This window comes from Perna viridis, chromosome 13, assembly GCF_037379345.1.
Source record: "Perna viridis isolate PV_CMFRI_1.1 ecotype Kerala chromosome 13, ASM3737934v1, whole genome shotgun sequence".
Lineage (NCBI taxonomy): Eukaryota > Metazoa > Mollusca > Bivalvia > Mytilida > Mytilidae > Perna > Perna viridis.
In genome coordinates, this window is record NC_142457.1 from 18,071,942 (window position 1) to 18,090,247 (window position 18,306).

Here is an 18,306-nt window from a genome sequence, read left to right on the forward strand (position 1 = left end):
CTTAGCCAATAAAACCTTACAGTTTAAACATGCATTACTTGGAATAGAGCTAAAATGTGTAAGTTTTTGGAAATGTAGGAAAACTCTTGATTTCAATACAGTTTTCTTTGCTTCAACAACTTGAATATTCCAACTAAAGAAGCCTTCTGTATCATGAAGTAAACTTTAGAAAAACAATATTTAATCAGTTGTAACATGTGACCAGGTGTCAGGATTGAAGAACCACCTGCAATTCTCTTAATTTTGTGTCATTGTTTTGATGCACAAACAAAAATAGGCAACTCTGTTTTAGTCATCTTTTAAACACAAAAAGAAGTCAATTAGCCTTTTTTTGTACAGAGTAAGCTAAAATTTCCAGTTCAAAACAGAGCTGTTAACTGATATTAACATATACCCCTTCGAATATTATGGTTTAGGTTCTATTTTCATTGTTTACTTTCACTTTTGATTTAACCGAGTTGTTCCCCACAAAGCAAGTTATTCATTAATTTTTCTCCATTATAGCTCAATCTTGGAAATGTGTGGCAGATAGTTGGCTTTTCAATCTATTCCCATGGTAGCAGCAATTTGGACTACATCACTACGTTTGTAGTGCAGTACAGCAATACAGGGCATGACTGGACCTCACTGATGGACAATGTCACCAATACAGAAAAGGTAATGTGTCCCTCCATGAACATGGTCGGTCTGGTTGTCCGTTTGTCTATAACTTTTACCCTTGCTCCTAAGCCCAGATTTTGTTCTGTTCAGAGACAAGGATATTCCTATTACTGTTACCTGATATTCTTTACTTATAAAAAAAAAATTGCAGATTAACTTGATACAGTGATTACTGTATACCAACTAATTTTCTTGCTCAATTTATTTTCACAAGGACCGAAAAATCGTGGAAATATATTGTCATAAATAATTTCTATTTGATGAAAATTAAATTTAAATGTGAACCCAATTTGTGTGTTCTAGAACCTGCTTATACCCATGGATTTCACCTTTTGATACTCTCCTTTGTTGAAATAGTGTTGTTTTCATTTTATCTACTTCCTGGTTGTTCCTCATAAAGTCATCCATGCTTTTAGAATTCCTTGTAAAATCTCAAAGTGAAGAAAAGAAAACACATCAATTTTTTTTTTTTTTTTTACAGATTTTCACAGTTTCTTTTGATAATGGTGTAAAGCAGGTCAATGATGGATTCAATGTCACCCTGATGGAACATGAGTTCTTCAGAAAACGTTATATCAGAATTATCCCTAAGACAGCCTTAATCAATGACTGCCTCCCTGGGATCAGACTTGATGTATTTGGAATAAAGAAAAGCAATGACTATGCAGGTAATGTTGTCCACAGCTCTTGGCAAAAGCAGAAAGATGAAGGGAGATAACTCAGCTTTAGATTGTCACATTTCATTCCACTTGAAACAGGAGCTATTACTCGTTAACATTTTCAGCAATGCCTTCTGATTATTATGATTCTGTGCATTATCGGTTTCTTGGAAAATGAGTAGTACTCCAGCTAAGAATCATGCAAATTCTTTATGTCATACACCCTTAAAAAGGCTACACATTTTTATTTTGTTTTTAACTTGATTTATAGGTCTATATATTGAAATGTGTAATCATTCATTACAATCTGTCTGCTCTTAGGAGGTAATTCACATTGAAAATCAAATGGTTTCTACTGTATTTTAATGTCATTTAGAGAGTTATCTCCCTTTAGTTTGAACTGTATAATACATTCTGTATAAATTATATCTCTTATAAACAGGGGATATATGAAGACCCACATGTTGATTTCTGTTTACTATAACATTTTAAAATATTAAAAATGAAAATATGTAGGCTTTCGAACCATAAATCATGTCTTCATGATTCTTAGCTGGACTACTACTTAAGTTTATGTTTATTAGAACAACTTTCAGTTCCAACATGTAATTTATATTATCCAGAATGGCTTTAAGTGATATCAATGCTCAGAATTCATATTGACCATCAAAGAGCTCTCCTGGTAATTCATTTCAAGATTTAGGCAAACAATCCATGAACTTAAAACATGTTACAATTTACTGCTATTGTTTTTTTTGTTTTTTTTTTCAAAACTAAAACTCTTTTTTGAAGAATTGTAATATTATTCAATTAGTAGGTATATATGTTGAATTCTGGTAAATTATAGAAACCTCTCATTTTTTTTCACTTCTTGACAGAACATTAACAAATGATTAACACAGCTCAGTGGAAGCTTCAAGTCTATGACTCATGATTTTAATGAAATCCATATATGCAATGGAATTTTGATTACATACAATGGAGGAGAAGTTTCTTTAGAGCTATTCCATTAAAAAGTGTGTCCTGGGGGTAGAAAGCCCATGATATTTAGGGGTACCACCAGCACATGTACATTACTACTAAGATTCAATACATTTGTCTGATAAATAAAATTCAAAATTTCACCCCTCCCCCACCACATTAGTAAATCAACTGTGTTCTGACCCCACAGACTTGGATTAGCCCTTTGATTTTGAGATAATGTACTTTTCAGTAAAAAGCATAGATTTCTTATTTCACCCAGGTTGTGAATCTACCTCTGCTGGTCCAATCACATTGCATGACAGGACTCTACTAGTGGAACCAGTCAGTGGTATTATGTTTGTCTGTATGGTCACTGAAGTCAAGTAAGTTATGTACACCCAGAAAGTGGTATGGCTATACAAAATATATCACATCCATTCCTAGGTAGAAATAGATACTGCACTCCATAAACTGTATAACCACCCAATGTTACAGTGGATGAACCAATTTTCCTGGTATACTAATTGGCTTAGTTTTCATGATTAAATGCGTTAATGTGGCATTCTCTTCTGAATTTCATTATACCCATATGTGTTTGCCTATCCCCTGTTCTAATCAGCAGCTCCCCTGAAACCGCTGAATAAAATTTGATGAAATTTTCACAGAACCTTTATACAATGATGCCATTGTGCACCTCCTATTTTGTTCTTCCATCTTAAAGCTGAAATCACTTATTGGGTATCTTGAATGGTTTCTGGGGAGGGCATTGGGGGTATCACCAAATGGGCTTTACTCACATTATTTCTAATTTTTACTGTTGTGATTCTATTGTTTATAAAATTGAAAAATATTTTCCAAAAAATTAGGGTTCCAACCAATGTTGTGACTTGACTTTTCAATATTGGAGTTTATAATATAAAACTCACAAAATGTTTGTAAGTAGAGGTAAGTAGACTACATTGATGATAAGATAAAATTCATCAGATTGTGTTCAATTGAATATCATCTTTTTTATTTTCAGAAACCAAGTCCAGTGTTCAAGGTCTGAAGATTTAGGAAGCTTATGGGAAGGTAAAGGTATCAAATTTTACTTATTGACAATTTTGTGATTATTTTTTTTTTCAAAGTTTTAAGTGTAAAATTTAACTTGAATAATGATGATACTTTTTATTATGGCATCCTAATTTATGACCTTACATAAGGTAGACTGCTGTGTTTGATTTAAAGGTGGAAGTATTTCATTTTTGTTATAAAATATATAAGGTGTTTAGAAAGCAGTTGAATGTGAATGCTGTTACAATAAAAGGGGAGGTGGTATTTGAAGACACTTTTTCAACTCCAGTTATTACCAATACACAGAAATATTGTAACATTTGTTTTAAACCATATGGCAGCATATTTGAAAGGCCACTTTGAAAGCATGTGTTTTCCTGCATTTAAAAATCCCATAAGAACATTTGTTTTAACTTGAAATGTTATTCATGGTTTTATTTTCAGAACACAATAATTACTAGTATGGTACATCTCAAAAATTAACCTCATCACAATAATTCTTGTAAAATATTTTAGCTATTGATGACTATGTGTCCAATGTCATTGGAGTAATATCAAACACCTCCACTGTTCTTGGGGTATCAGCTGATGGCATCTCCTACACCTGCAGTTATGATGGTGGATTTGAATGGGACCTTTGTGTAGGTGAAGAGGTGAATAGCATTCAAACGGACCCCAACTTTATCAGTGCTAAAAATATACCCATAACTGATCTCTCTGGCCTGAGCTATGCTGCTTTGAAGACAAACTATGGATTCACATTTGGAAGTATTGACATTAGTGGTAAGCTTACTTGAAACTTTTGTTTTGATACATCCATCTTGCCATGAACACATTGGTCCTTACAATTCTGCTTTTGTTGAGGTAATTTTAAAGTGTTTGAAAAAAAGATCAAACATTGCATTGTCATAGCATGTGACATCATAATTAATCATCACTTTGTCATATTTGGTGACATCATAATCAAACATTACATGGTCATATCTGGTGATTCATAATCAAACATCACCTTGTCATATCTGGTGATTCGTAATCAAACATCACATTGTCATAGCTGGTGACATCATAATCAAACATCACATTGTCATATCTTGTGACATTATAGTCAAACATGACAATGTCATATTTGGAGACATAATCAAACATCACAGTGTCATATCTGGTGACATAATAATCAAAACATTGCATTGTTATATCTGATGATTTCAAAATCAATCATCACAATGTCGTGTCATGTGACATCATTGACAATCATCACATTGTCATATCTGGTGACATCATAATCAAACATCACATTTTCATATTTGGTGATTCATAATTAAACATCACATTGTCATATCTAGTGATTCATAATCAAACATCACATTGTCATATCTGGTGACATCATAATCAAACATAACATTCTCATACCTTCTGACATTATAGTCAAAAATGACAATGTCATATTTGGTGACATCATAATCAAACATCACAGTGTCATATCTGGTAACATTATAATCAAAACATTGCATTGTTATATCTGATGATTTCAAAATCAATCATCACTATGTCATATCAGGTGACATCATAATCAATCATCACATTGTCAAATTTGGTGATACCATAGTCAAACAACATTTTTTCATATCTGGAAATTCATAATCAAACATAACATTGTTATGTCTGATTTTTTTTTCAAAATCAAACATCACATTGTCATATCTGGTGACATCATAATCGAATATAACATTCTCATACCTTGTGATATTATAGTCAAAAATGACAATGTCATATTTGGTGACATCATAATGAAACATCACAGTATCATATCTGGTGACATTATAATCAAAACATTGCATTGTTATATCTGATGATTTCAAAATCAATCATCACATTGTCATATCATGTGACATCATTGACAATCATCACATTGTCAAATCTGGTAATACAGTAGTGAAACAACATTTTTTCATATCTGGTGATTCATAATGAAACATAACATTGTCATACTTGGTAACATCATAATCATACATTACAGTGTCATATCTGATGACATCATAATCAAACATGACATTGTCATACTTGGTGACATCATAATCATACATTACAGTGTCATATCTGATGACATCATATTCAAACATTACCTTGTCATATCTGGTGACATCATAATCATCACATTGTCATATCTTTCAACATCAAAATCAAATATCACATAAAAAGTCAAAATCTGATGAGGCGATCGGAACGGGTAGGAAATGCGAGGCTCCGCCGAGCTATTTCCTCCGTTCCAAGCCGAATACACATATCTTCAATAATTTTCGACAATGTACCTATATGGTTTTTATCCTGTTATATTAATAGTTTTGTGCGTGTGTACATTTTTAAAATAAAATTTTAGAATGCTTATCCCCTGAGGAGCCCCGATCGTTAAACCCGAGGGAAAAAAAATAATACGCATGGCGCATGACTCAGTAAATATTGAAATTCAATCCGCACCATATAATCCATCAAAGCTGTTTGAAGAAAATAAACAATGTATCAAAATTTATTTAATTCCAAGAGACAAATAAGTAAAATGAACAATAAATACAAATATTTTGAATGTTGTAAAGTTGATTTTAAGAACATTAAAGTTTTGAATTTCACGAGGAAGGTGGAAGCTGACTTGTTTATGTTTGGTATATGGCAGTAGAGTTCAGGTGTGAAATTTGTGTTTAGGCAGTAATAAATCCAAGACCATAACAGTTTCTTCAGAAGTTTTATCATATTGTAATGCTTCAATTTCTTCAAGTGGGGACCAGTTTATGTTAAATTGTGACGGACACTCTGGTTCCGAGTCCGACATGACTGAAATGACAGGGGAAGTGGTTTGCAAACTGATAATGAATCAAATCTGAACGAGATTTGGGATTTGCCATATATATGACAGTGAAAAAAATACAAACAAAATCATTATTTGGTTTACATAAAATCTTTTATTTCATTCAGGTGAAAACCAAACAAAACAGCAAAAAAAAGATTAACTTGATACGCAATCGCAATTTGTTTATATCGTATCTATGGTGGTGGCCATGATTAATTTACACATACCAGAAAAAAGTAGTTCCGCCTATCACGTGAGTGGGAGGAGCTAGAAAGTCGATAACCTGCTAATATACGGATACAGCAAAAAAATAACCGTATACCTTTATTCGTTTAACAAATTACCTCGTTGCAGGATAAAATACAGAAACCCATCCATGATATTGTTATTGCAATCAGTAATAGATAATGGTTTGTTACAGATCAGTCGTTGATCCATCAAACTCATTATTAAAACAGGGTTAATCTATGACCAGTTGTTACAGTACCTGAACCGGTCCATGCAACAACAAATGTAGTCGGTCATCAGTCACTGATCAGTTTCCCATCGGTCATCTATCCATCAATCGGATCTATTAAACCTTTGATCGCATCTTGTGACCAAAGAGCGGTCAATGTATTTTACGGTTTTCGTTGTTTTCTGTGTCAATTTTACACATATTTATATAATGCAATTGATTAAACATCAATTTATATCTTTATTTCACATTTCTTGTGTTTTAAACATATCATCCCTCATTTTACATCACAAAACTGCGGTCAGATCGGTCAATGGTCATTGGTTATTGATCCTTCAGAGATAAATCAGTCAGCGGTTATTGATCCGTCAAATTGTTGTGCAGATTGATTCAAGGACTGTATACCCTACCATATCAAGTGGAAAGGTATGATGTGATACCCTCTGAAAAACTGCTTGTCCATCAATCCATTTTTCTGCTTGTTCATCCCCTGACGGTTTAAAGATGATTACTTAAAGAAATATTAAAGGATATATTTTCAAACTTTGTATTGTTATTTAGCATCATAAAATTTAGTTCAAGAATGAACTTGAGTTAAATCAGATTGATAAATACAAAAGTTATGGCCATTTTAGTTGCTTGCCCCCAAAGAGTTGTTTGCACTGTTTAGGGTATCATAAAATATTCCATTAGATTTCGAATATTTTTTTACAACACATTATTCTTGATCATGCTGTTCACAGAGTAATGTATTTTGTTTTATGGTGTCACAAAAAATATGAAAAATATAAACTTTAAAACAAATTGTAAGTAATTTTATTTTTATATAAGCTTTTGCTAATAAAATAATAAACATGAGTTTAATATTTGTAATTTAGAATTAAATTTTTCCTAAAATGCTTGTATTTGATTTGTCTGTTTTCCATGTCTGGTCTTTGTCCCTGGATTACATTCTTTTGATTACCGTTATAACCTTGGTTCCCATGATTACCGCTATAACCTTGGTTCCTTTGATTACCGCTATAACCTTGGTTCCCTTGATTACTCTTCCAAAGACATTTGATGAATCATGAAGCAAAACAGCAATCATTGGTTATCCGTGTGTCAGTAATCAGTTCTTACTGGTCATTGGTTACCTGTGTGTCAGTAATCAGTTCTCACTGGTCGTTGGTTACCCGTATCAGTAATCAGTTCTTACTGGTCGTTGGTTACCCATGTGTCAGTAATCAGTTCCCACTGGTCATTGGTTACCCGTGTGTCAGTAATCAGTGTTTACTGGTCATTGGTTACCCATGTGTCAGTAATCAGTTTTTTCTTGGCGTTGGTTACCCATATGTCAGTAATCAGTTCTCACTTGTCATTGGTTACCCGTGTCAGTAATCAGTTCTTACTGGTCATTGCTAACCTGTGTGTTAGTAATCAGTTCTTACTGGTCATTGGTTACCTGTGTGTCAGTAATCAGTTCTTTCCTGGCGTTGGTTACCCATGTGTCAGTAATCAGTTCTTTCTGGTCCTTGGTTACCTGTGTGTCAGTAATCAGTTATCATTGGTCGTTGGTTACCTGTTTGTCAGTAATCAGGCCTTACTGGTCGTTTGTCTGTCATTAAGTGCTGGAATCTGTAAGAATCAAGTAAAATTGAAATGTAACAAATCATGCTCAGAAAAAGCACAATGTGGGCACGAAGTTTATTGTCTTTTTAAGGAGGTAGACCTAGGGTAAGGGACATAACTCATGAAGTCAGTGATATGTTTGCATCATATACAATGTCACCTAAGCCTCTCAAGCTTTCATTTGAAGCAAAATAAAATGAATCCAAGTTATTTAGATGCTTTCATAAGTTTGATGTAAAATGCCGAATACAAATGTTCCAATGATCTTTATGAGTTGTGTCCCATACCCTAGGTCTACCTCCTGAAGACAAATTAACAGGCTGTTTATCTTAGAAGTTTGAGAAAATGCGGAAAAGTGAACTCAAAGAATGAACAGGAAAAGGAAAAAAAGTTATCTCCCTTTGATGAGGAAAGTATCATGCAATTTCATATATTTTAGACTTCAAATAACTGACACTTAAAAATGTAATGAATTCCATGTCTGCAATAAGATTTCATTGAATATTTTCTACCATGATTCACCTACTGTCTGATCACATGAATAGGTTAAGGGATTATATATCAATGATTTAAAGCTATAACATTCAATCAATCAATCATTTTTAGGTGGAGTGACAGGAGTTGTTGTTGATAGTGGATCACCCCAGACAGTTGCATGGTGGGGCACGGCAGACTGGGCTGCACAGATTTAGAGTCGGACACTTTTGCTTCTGTGAAGTACTGTGTTACGGATTTGTACCTGCAAAGGCTACTGAAACTTGATAACTTGATGTGCCAAAGGGAACTTCTGTTTTATACTGTCTAGTGAATATGATAAAATGTTGATCAATATGTGAACTCTCTTGTAATTTATTCACCTGATGAATTATCAGATCCCTCCATATCAGTTTTTTTATACTTTTGATTCGTAATTTGAGAGTTTACCTTGTGTATAGAAATGTCATAATGTTTATACCTTCACTCCACACTTTACTGGATTTATATAGTGATCATGATATCTACCCATCCTTCTGTTTGTCTATTAGTCTGTTTTTTCATCCAGAACTTGTTTTTGTTTCAGACCAAAGCAATATCTTGTATGACCACATTTTTTTTTCAAATTTTGACTGTATCATAACTTGGGTGATGTGCAGGGGGTATCCTTTCATAACCTTAGCACATACTTAGCTCATACTTTCTGTAGTTAGTGGGTATTTGTTTAAAAAAAAACATTCAGAAGCCTTTCTTCTTTATGATATTTTTCACGTTTCCTCGTAACTTTGTATGTATGATTTTAATTACTTCATGTTCTTTGTTGTGTATGTCTGTTTTCCATGTCTGGTCTTTGTCCCTGGATTACATTCTTTTGATTACCGCTATAACCTTGGTTCCCTTGATTACTCTTTCACATTGAAGACTTTTTTATTGAGTACAATGTAGTAGCCTCATGACTCTTTTTTTTTGTATGAAAATCATTTGAATGCGCTAATCTTCATAAATTTAGTACATATTTTGAAGCTTTTTTTTAATGGGATTTGATCATTAAAATATATCTTGGTGTGGAAATGGATTAAGGTTTTGATTCATTTACAAATATTGCCTTGTATGACTATTATAATGACTATTGTCCTTGCATTTGTCTACGAGTTATGTTTCAGGTACTTTTACTAAGCTTAATTATCCACTGCTCACAGAGTTGCCACAAATGTTCAACAGTATTATTCTTGTTAATAATGCTCGTTTTTGGCTGAAAAAAACATCCACAAATAGTGTATGACCTACGCCTACAAATCCATTATTTTTTACCAGAGACTTACATTTTCTTTTAAATATAACTTTTCTTTTAAATTTATTATAAAGATTTGGTCAGATGTTAATGACACAACCAATTTCCTGAACGAAATTACACTCAGCACTGAACTGTATTTTGGTAAAGAGTGTTACATATTTTGGAGAGTGTAACTTGTAAAAAAAATCAAATCTGAGGGGACAGCGCTTCAGTAAATTGGAATGATACATAGCAAATTATGAAATGGCAGTGATCTATAGAAGAGTTTGTGTACTGGTAGGGTAAGCGTCTTCTGCTTTTCTAGCAAAAAGATCCCCCCAAGTACCTCATAAAATTTGAGGTCTCAGTTAAGGAAAACTGATACGGTGGACAAATTGGTCCTCATATTACAAGATGGATGCAACATATATACGACGAGTTCATGATAACGACCGTTAAACTATTATAATGATGACTTTAACTCTGAAGCAACATTACCCCTTGTTCCAAAGGCCTGATTCTTAAAGTCTTGTACGTACAAAAAGTCCGCGTAGTTTGGTATTCAAAGAGTAAACAAGGGAACCAAGATTCTAGCGGAAATTAAAAGAATGTAATCAGGGATAAAGACCAGACATGGAAAACAGACAAACACAAAAAAGCGCATACAGTAACTACAATAATGCATACAAAGTAACACAAGTAAAATAAGCAACTCCGACTTCACTTAAAACTGGGCGCATGGACCAGATGCATCGGTAGGTTAAGCGTCCTCTGCTTTTCTAGAAATACTTCTAGAAGTTGCTCATAAAAAGTCAAGTACGGGGCAGAAAATTATGAAAAGAATATGCATATTTATAAATTACCTTTATTAACAACAATATATGTCACATTCACATAAAATAAATGTAGAATATACTGCATATGACAAAAACATTGTAAACTCTGATATTTAATTCATTAAGGCATGCTGCATACTGATAGTTCGTGTAATGATTGCACAACCTTTTTAAAACATAAATGTATACTATTGTACAGTACATGTACATGTATAATGGAAAATTCATTATAGCCATTTTTATGTCATATCCAGCTGCAAATGTACAAGTTAAATAACTATATGAAAAAAGTTTCCTGACACCACTATCCTTCATACATCTTTGATCAGAAGATTGAGTTTTACAATATCCCTTTGAAACCAATAATTTCTCATGCAAATTTTGTTTTACAAAAAAAATACCAATTGCTTCTAACTGAAACGACCCGGTCCCTTCATGTCATGATTCAAACAGAACATTTGATCCTATTCTATGTATTTCAAAATGTTGTGTCCGAAGTAACATTTCCCCGTCTTCGTATGTAAAACATTAAACATGACACGAGGTGCCACTCTATATTGCATATCAAACCCAAGACACTGGAACCCAATGTGACTTCATTTCAACATTTTTAGCAATCTTGATCAGGTCTGAGGCAGCCTTCTTTAAATCGTTGTTAACAATGACAGCGTCAAATAAATGGCCATACCTTTCTTCCAAAGTGACCGAGGTCTTGACAATATTGTCAAAGTCAGTTGACTGAAAGGCAAAATCATCCTTGATTAATTAATACAACTGACAATTTAAAAGATGGCATTTAGTTGGGTTTTTATGAAATCCATACTCATAATAACAAAATTGATAAATTTTTCATGCAAAATATACTTTGTAAAATGCACAAGGCTATGCATAAGAAATTTTTGAAATAAACGCAGATTGCCATCTTGCAGAATTAATCTAACTGAAGGAATCGATGGCGCTGATGATCATCAGACTCCTTCCGATTAGCCCATGACGTCACTAAGTCGGTTTTGTGCTGAAACTAATACTGCAAATCACACGCAGGCAAAAACAGTCTGTGACACTATCAAGCGAAATAAATGAAGATAAATCATATGTTTAACAAAGAACCTTCCATTAATATTCCTACGTTTTGTTTTTTTTTAATTACCAGTGATTACCAAAATTGCAAAAAAAATAAAAAAAGGTATATGCAAAAAGTTTTCTTCTCATTTGGGAACCTAGCTGCAAATAATACCAAAAAGAACATAATGTAAACAGAAAGGTATATCGATCAAAATAATTTTATTCTGAACGGTGGAAAATTGAAATTCGAAAACTATAAGTAGTAAAGTTGTCTGTAAAGATCATTTCACCCGATTTGTTCGAACACAATAGAGTTAAAGAACCTGTTGACCGGCAAACAAGACATTTTTGGGATAACCATTTCCCCAAATTCATGACATAAACTTTTCTAGGTGCAAATACCGTCGTTCGTCATTGCCTCCCGACCTTTCCTTTTATGTTGTGCCTTTCTCTCTTTTACTCAGTATTGCGGCTCGAATTTATGAGGAACAAGCCCCAAATTTGCGTTTCTTGCGAGATAATGGAAACAATTACCTATTTTGTTTCACTTCAAATACGGCTTGTTATGTCACAGCTGAATCGACCATAAAGGCAATTGTTCTCATAAACGAAAGATATATTATTCTTACGGTGAATGGTCTTGCGTTTCCTTCATACACAAATACAGCATTTTGTTTCTGTCTAGTTGATTGGAGATCTGTGAATGGTGGAGATTTGATGAATATCACATACGGTTTTATTTCAGCAGTTCTTATAAAACGTAAGGCCTGAAAAAAAAATGAAATTGACGCATTTTACAGCGTCAAAATATAGATTATAGATTGATTGCTGTTTAACCTCACGTGGTAGGCATGCCACCAAACTTTGACACATTTTTCTGAATCAAAGCCAATCAGTCGTCATTATATCCCCTTAATTCCTCGGGCTTTTCAGAGAAGCATCGACTAACAATTTTAAAGTCTTGACTAAGTTTTCCGTATGAGTCACATTGTGAAGACCAGCAAAAAATCAATAAATTACACATAAACTTCATCATACAAATCATTTGGTTACACAGATTTTACAAAGCGCTTCATTTTTGAAAAGAGTTATTTATATAATATTGGAAGTACATAATCTGGGAATATCATTACGGTTCTAAACATACGTTTGACAGCAACTGAGAACGTATGTTTCATATGTCTTGTTCAGTACATGTTCGAACAGTAATTTACTTTCAACCCAATGTGACAAATATTGAATTATGTACGTAACTATACCATTTCTTGGTTGTATTTCCTGATTAGATTTCAATTTAGTCCACGATTGGATTTGAACTATAAATACATTTTTAATTATCGAGCATTGGTAGTGTTACATTAATCAAAGCCACTCATTCTAATTTGTTTTAGTTAGTGTTAGAGCTCAACAATCGAAAAAATAATTTATTGATTTATGATTGAGCAGAGGATTTTTCAGCAACTGACATTCGACACAGGCTTATATCTTAGTATATAATTGTTACATGAAATTTTATGGTAGCATTGTTCTCATGTAAAGGCATCGAATACCGAACGTTAGAAACATTTGCCTTAGTAAATGATGATATACTACGTGAGTCATTGTGAGAAATTTTATCTTGTTAACTAGCAGTCTTTCCAAATATCAGACAGAAGGTGATCAATGCATATCAAAAACCCACCGAATTCAGTACCATTTCTTGTTCAAGAACAGTTAATGATCACATAAACAGTCTCAATTTTTCATTTGGTTGTTGCGCTTTTGAGATAAAAATCATATAGATTGTACATGAAATTTGCACTTTGCAAGAGCTATCATTCTTGATTTGGCTTCATTTGGTTGATTTTATTTGGAGATGAATATATGATTTTCTAATAAGTGCAGATCTGGGTGCAGAAAAGATTGTTGTTATATGAAAGTATATCATATGTAGACTGAAAAAGCATTGCTTGTTTGGTGGGTGTTTGTTTTTACACCATTAATCACTTGGTAGTGTCTGAATTTTATGTGGACCGGTACTTGATTAAGTATCAAAACTCAGTTTCATATTTATACAAAATAAGCTGGTATATACATGTACCTGAGCGTTAGGTGTGAGTACACACACTTTTCCTGAGTTAATCACAGATAGGATCGAATCTTTCCTTGTACCGTATAAGTGACCTTTGAACTCTCCATGCTCTATGAATCTATATTAAAACAGGAGTAACAAAATGATTAGCTGTTAAGTACTAAACCACATGGGTGGAGAATCACTATAATGGGTAGTGTTTTTAAGAACCTCCAGCTTATTTGTTCAATGGATTCTCCATCAACAAGGAAAATGCATAGAACGACAGGGTTGAAACGACCAATAACATGTAGAGGCTAAATTGAAATAGCATAAAAATATTTAGAAAATAAGAGTGAGATATAAAGCGTGCTTTATTCCGACAATATGTATGTACCAAGTCAGGAAAATAACTTTTGTGTTTTCAATTTAACAATGTTAAGTTCTTTGCATCTGCTGATGGTTGGAAATATTTTATCGTTATCTCTCTTCTCATTTTGTAACTAAAATCATCATGTCCTTTACCCACAAAAATATAAAGACCATGTCATCGTTCCAAATGAGGTTGTATTATTAACGTAAGCTATGACATTATTTAAGGAAATAAGTCATTATGTCAAGACTAATGTCCAATATTAGGATAACGTATTTTTTGTAAACACAACGACTGACAGCTTTACTGTGTACGACACAAATCTTACTAACATGGATAAACAAAATATTCCTTAAAATTAAATATGTACCGTTGTGCTACAAGTGCACTCTCCATTTCATCTCTTGTTATAAAGTGATATTCAACACCTTCCAGCTCTGTCGGTTTCTTTGGACGGGATGTGACTAAAATTGCACAAAAGGACATTTCTGTGTTACTCACAAATTCAATCATCTTGGCATGTGTATAAACCAAGATATATTCTATTTCCAGCTTACGCTGTGGTACAAAAATATAAGTAATAATTGTTAACGACAACATCGCGTTACGTTATATTGTCTGTAATGTAATTTGTATGCCGAACAATTTTGATGCTGAATAGTTTTGACAGATATTATCTCATGGCACACTTCAAACTAGCAGCACGTCCTCTCAAGAATTGCCAATATTTTGCACTTATTGTAGAACTGGTGTGACCATCTCCAAAGTAGACTCCATGCAATTTTCATATTGTTATTTTTTTTCATGTAAGGTTATACATTAAGTGTATTCTATAAAACTTGAAAACTTCTGATCAACACTTTTTTGTTATTTTTTTGTTTCGTGGTTGATTATTTAGCTGTGATAGTGGATATAGAAGAGATTATGAAAACCACACACTTTTAAAGATCTTAATGGAACTTACATGGAACTACATCTTCAAAATGATCAATCGTAGAAACAACCAGCCTTCTTTTCAACTCATTCCTTCCAACTTTAGGGGCACCTGTGACGAGTAATCAAGGGAACCAAGGTTATAGCGGTAATCAGAATGAATGTAATCCAGGGACAAAGACCAGACATGGAAAACAGACATACACAACAAAGAACATAAAGTAACTAAAAGAGTATTCAAGGGAACAAAGGTTATAGCGGAAATCAAAAGAATGTAATCCAGGGACAAAGACCAGACATGGAAAACAGACATACACAACAAAGAACATAAAGTAACTAAAATCATACAAACAAAGTAAAAAAGTAAATGAGCAACTCGGACTCCACTAAAAACTGGGAGCATGGACCAGGTGCACCGGTAGGGTAAGCGTCCTCTGCTTTTCTAGAAACACAGGCCGAGTTGCTCATAAAAAGTCAAGTCCGGGGTAGACAAACAAGGGAAGGAAAACTATGACCCGTTGAATAAATCAGTTTTCATGGTGCTGATGGATACACCATAACGATCCATCCAAGGAAACACCCGCCGAGTTGCTCATAAAAAAAGTCAAGTCCGGGGTAGACAAACGAGGAAAGGAAATGCATGTCACAATATAGCACAAGCTGTAAGAACATCTGTTTTTTTTTTCTTAATTTGACACCATGAGGAAAAAGCTTTATCGCCTTGATAACATTGTTGACAATATCAATCAATTTCCAAATGAGCATGCACACCCTCAAATTTTATAATTATAACATTAGCTCTTAAATCATACATGTTTCAATGATAATTAAACACGGAGAACAAAATCTATTATTCGACCACTCTGATAACTCACTTGGCACTAGACTTCGTTGTTCTATTTTGTATTGTAGGGTATGTGAATAATACTTTTGTTCTTTAATTACCCTTCTGTGTAAGAATCAGCCAATGGATAGCACAAAATTATTCTCAATTTTGTCTTTTTGCCTTAAGATATTCATGCATCTAGGAACAACCAAAAAGCTATTGAAATTCATCCTGAAACATCTGTGACATAGAGATATAGAACAAAAGTGTGGAAAATTTTCACACCATTTTGTCATAATGCATTTCAACTAAATTTGGCCTATCCATATCTTAAAAAGGCGAACTTTACAAACACTTCGATAATTATTTCTGGAGATACTTGGATTGTACAATAAAATCTCTACGTTTTATTCTTCATGTCCACACCTTGCACACATTTTGCCTGATTCTTAGAAAAAAGAAGTACTCAAAGCATTTGCCAGCTACTGAAACTTGGCTAACATCAGAATTTGAATTCTCAAAAGATATAATGTCTTTCCATTTTCTCTTGAATCAAGAAGCCCTTAATTTGAAAGTTTTGTGGAAAATAGAATTAAAACACCATTTTCAATATGAATAACATACACATCTGGAATGAACTTCAATGATTGAAATAAAGTTTCCTATCAGGACATTTCATCATACAATTAAGGGTTACCTATTAAAACTAGCGGCCGTTTAAACTTTGCATCAGGTGACAACAACTCTACCTCTTCATAAGTTGGTATATCTTTGAGGTCAAAGTCTGAGTTTAGGACAGCATGATACATCATCTTCCTTACTCTCTTTGACCGCACGCTTTTTGGACTTATCCTGCACGGGCTTATCGATCCTGCAATAAAATAACATACGTCATTGCTTTTACCTCATAATTTGCACAACAAAGGGATGTAAATACCCTACAATGTTCGGTTTACAGGGCATTACATGCAACATGGTTTACTGGACATTACATTTAACACTTTTGTTTAAATCAATTAACAAAATCGTTTTTTGTTTTGTTGTTTTTTTTTTGTTTTTTTTTTACGCAGTCGGTATAGTTTTGTGGTTTACCCTTTGACCTTAAAAATGCTCTTCCATGGAAACGCATGTCACCTGATCAAAGTTCTGTTTCCCCGATTGGCCAAATGCTGATAACGTAGTCGCGTTCGATAAAAAACTGGAATTTGAAATTGCGTGCCGTGTGTTATTACCTGATGAAATGTAGAAAATGATAAGTGAAATGAACAAATTTTACTGCGTCGGCCATCTTTTTTAAAAGATAATACTTTTTTTTTTTAATTTTTTCTTTTTTTTTTTAATTTTTTAATTTTTTTGGGGGGGTCAAAATGTTATGTTTTGTTATAGCATAGAAATGAGCCTTCCATTCACAGAATTGGAACCAAAAAGTTGGAAAAATATGTACCTACGTGCTCTGCTCCGACTTGTTTCTTCCTCTGTCACCTCAGCACTCCGTATAACCTCTCGTCTGAAATGCAAATAAATAACAGAAAAAATATAGAAATTATTCAGTATAATTATCAAATCATTACCAGTTGAAAACGTTTCTTAAAAGTATAATTGATACAGAGAAACATGTCGAAAGAGAAGCCTTTTTGAACTGCCAAATTGGTTCGGTTTAAGGAGGAAGACCTACGGTAAGGGACACAAATTTTACAAATCATTGGAACGTTTGTATTCAGTATTTTACACAAATCTCACGTAAACATCAAAGCAACTGATTTCATTCTGTTTCAAACGAAAGCTTGATAGGCTTTGGTGAACTTGAATATGGTACAAACATATCACTGATTTTAAGAGTTATGTCCTTACTCTACGTCTACCTCCTAAAGACAGGTGTTCGACTTATCAAAGTTCAAAATTTATTAAAACTGACATATAGGGACTTTCGAGTTATTCAGTGTTTCCCGTTTTTTTTTTCTTTGTAGAAAAGCACGAGCAATTGTTCATTTCTATTAACCTTTCCTGCAACAATCTTGCTGGAATCAAACCAGCTCTGGTTTCCCCAGCTCTTTTCGCTTGCCACCACAGAGGATCTTCCTGAGAGACGATGTACAGAATATCCCCTTTATTGAAAGCAAGTCCGGCATGAGGACATGGTATCATAGGATCATCAAACGGGTTGTAGTCAAATAAGGCTCGAACTTTAGTCTGTAAAGATGAGGTTTAAAGAACTGGTGTTTATAAATATA

The 18,306-nt window shown here is 33.5% G+C and overlaps 2 protein-coding genes across 3 annotated transcripts in view; one reads left to right on the plus strand and one right to left on the minus strand.

The window, feature by feature from the left end:
* LOC148599812 (uncharacterized) overlaps nt 1-9,783 on the plus strand; it is a 48,392-nt gene extending 38,609 nt beyond the window's left edge. Inside the window, exons 19-24 of one of the 2 annotated variants that reach the window (XM_088558963.1) lie at nt 505-657; nt 1,142-1,328; nt 2,563-2,665; nt 3,304-3,359; nt 3,852-4,118; nt 8,852-9,783. In XM_088558963.1, coding sequence (XP_088415089.1) covers nt 505-657; nt 1,142-1,328; nt 2,563-2,665; nt 3,304-3,359; nt 3,852-4,118; nt 8,852-8,937 — 852 coding nt within the window. In that variant the 3' untranslated portion in view covers nt 8,938-9,783. The remainder of the gene's footprint in view (nt 1-504; nt 658-1,141; nt 1,329-2,562; nt 2,666-3,303; nt 3,360-3,851; nt 4,119-8,851) is intronic. The other variant, XM_088558964.1, reaches the window with a different exon arrangement.
* A 1,055-nt stretch (nt 9,784-10,838) lies between these two features.
* Nucleotides 10,839-18,306, minus strand: part of LOC148599813 (MAGUK p55 subfamily member 7-like) — a 36,622-nt gene continuing 29,154 nt past the window's right edge. Inside the window, exons 10-17 of the mRNA XM_088559162.1 lie at nt 18,075-18,265; nt 17,524-17,582; nt 16,773-16,946; nt 15,281-15,361; nt 14,687-14,780; nt 13,974-14,082; nt 12,523-12,660; nt 10,839-11,566 (exon numbers count right to left, since the gene is read on the minus strand). Coding sequence (XP_088415288.1) covers nt 11,393-11,566; nt 12,523-12,660; nt 13,974-14,082; nt 14,687-14,780; nt 15,281-15,361; nt 16,773-16,946; nt 17,524-17,582; nt 18,075-18,265 — 1,020 coding nt within the window. The 3' untranslated portion in view covers nt 10,839-11,392. The remainder of the gene's footprint in view (nt 11,567-12,522; nt 12,661-13,973; nt 14,083-14,686; nt 14,781-15,280; nt 15,362-16,772; nt 16,947-17,523; nt 17,583-18,074; nt 18,266-18,306) is intronic.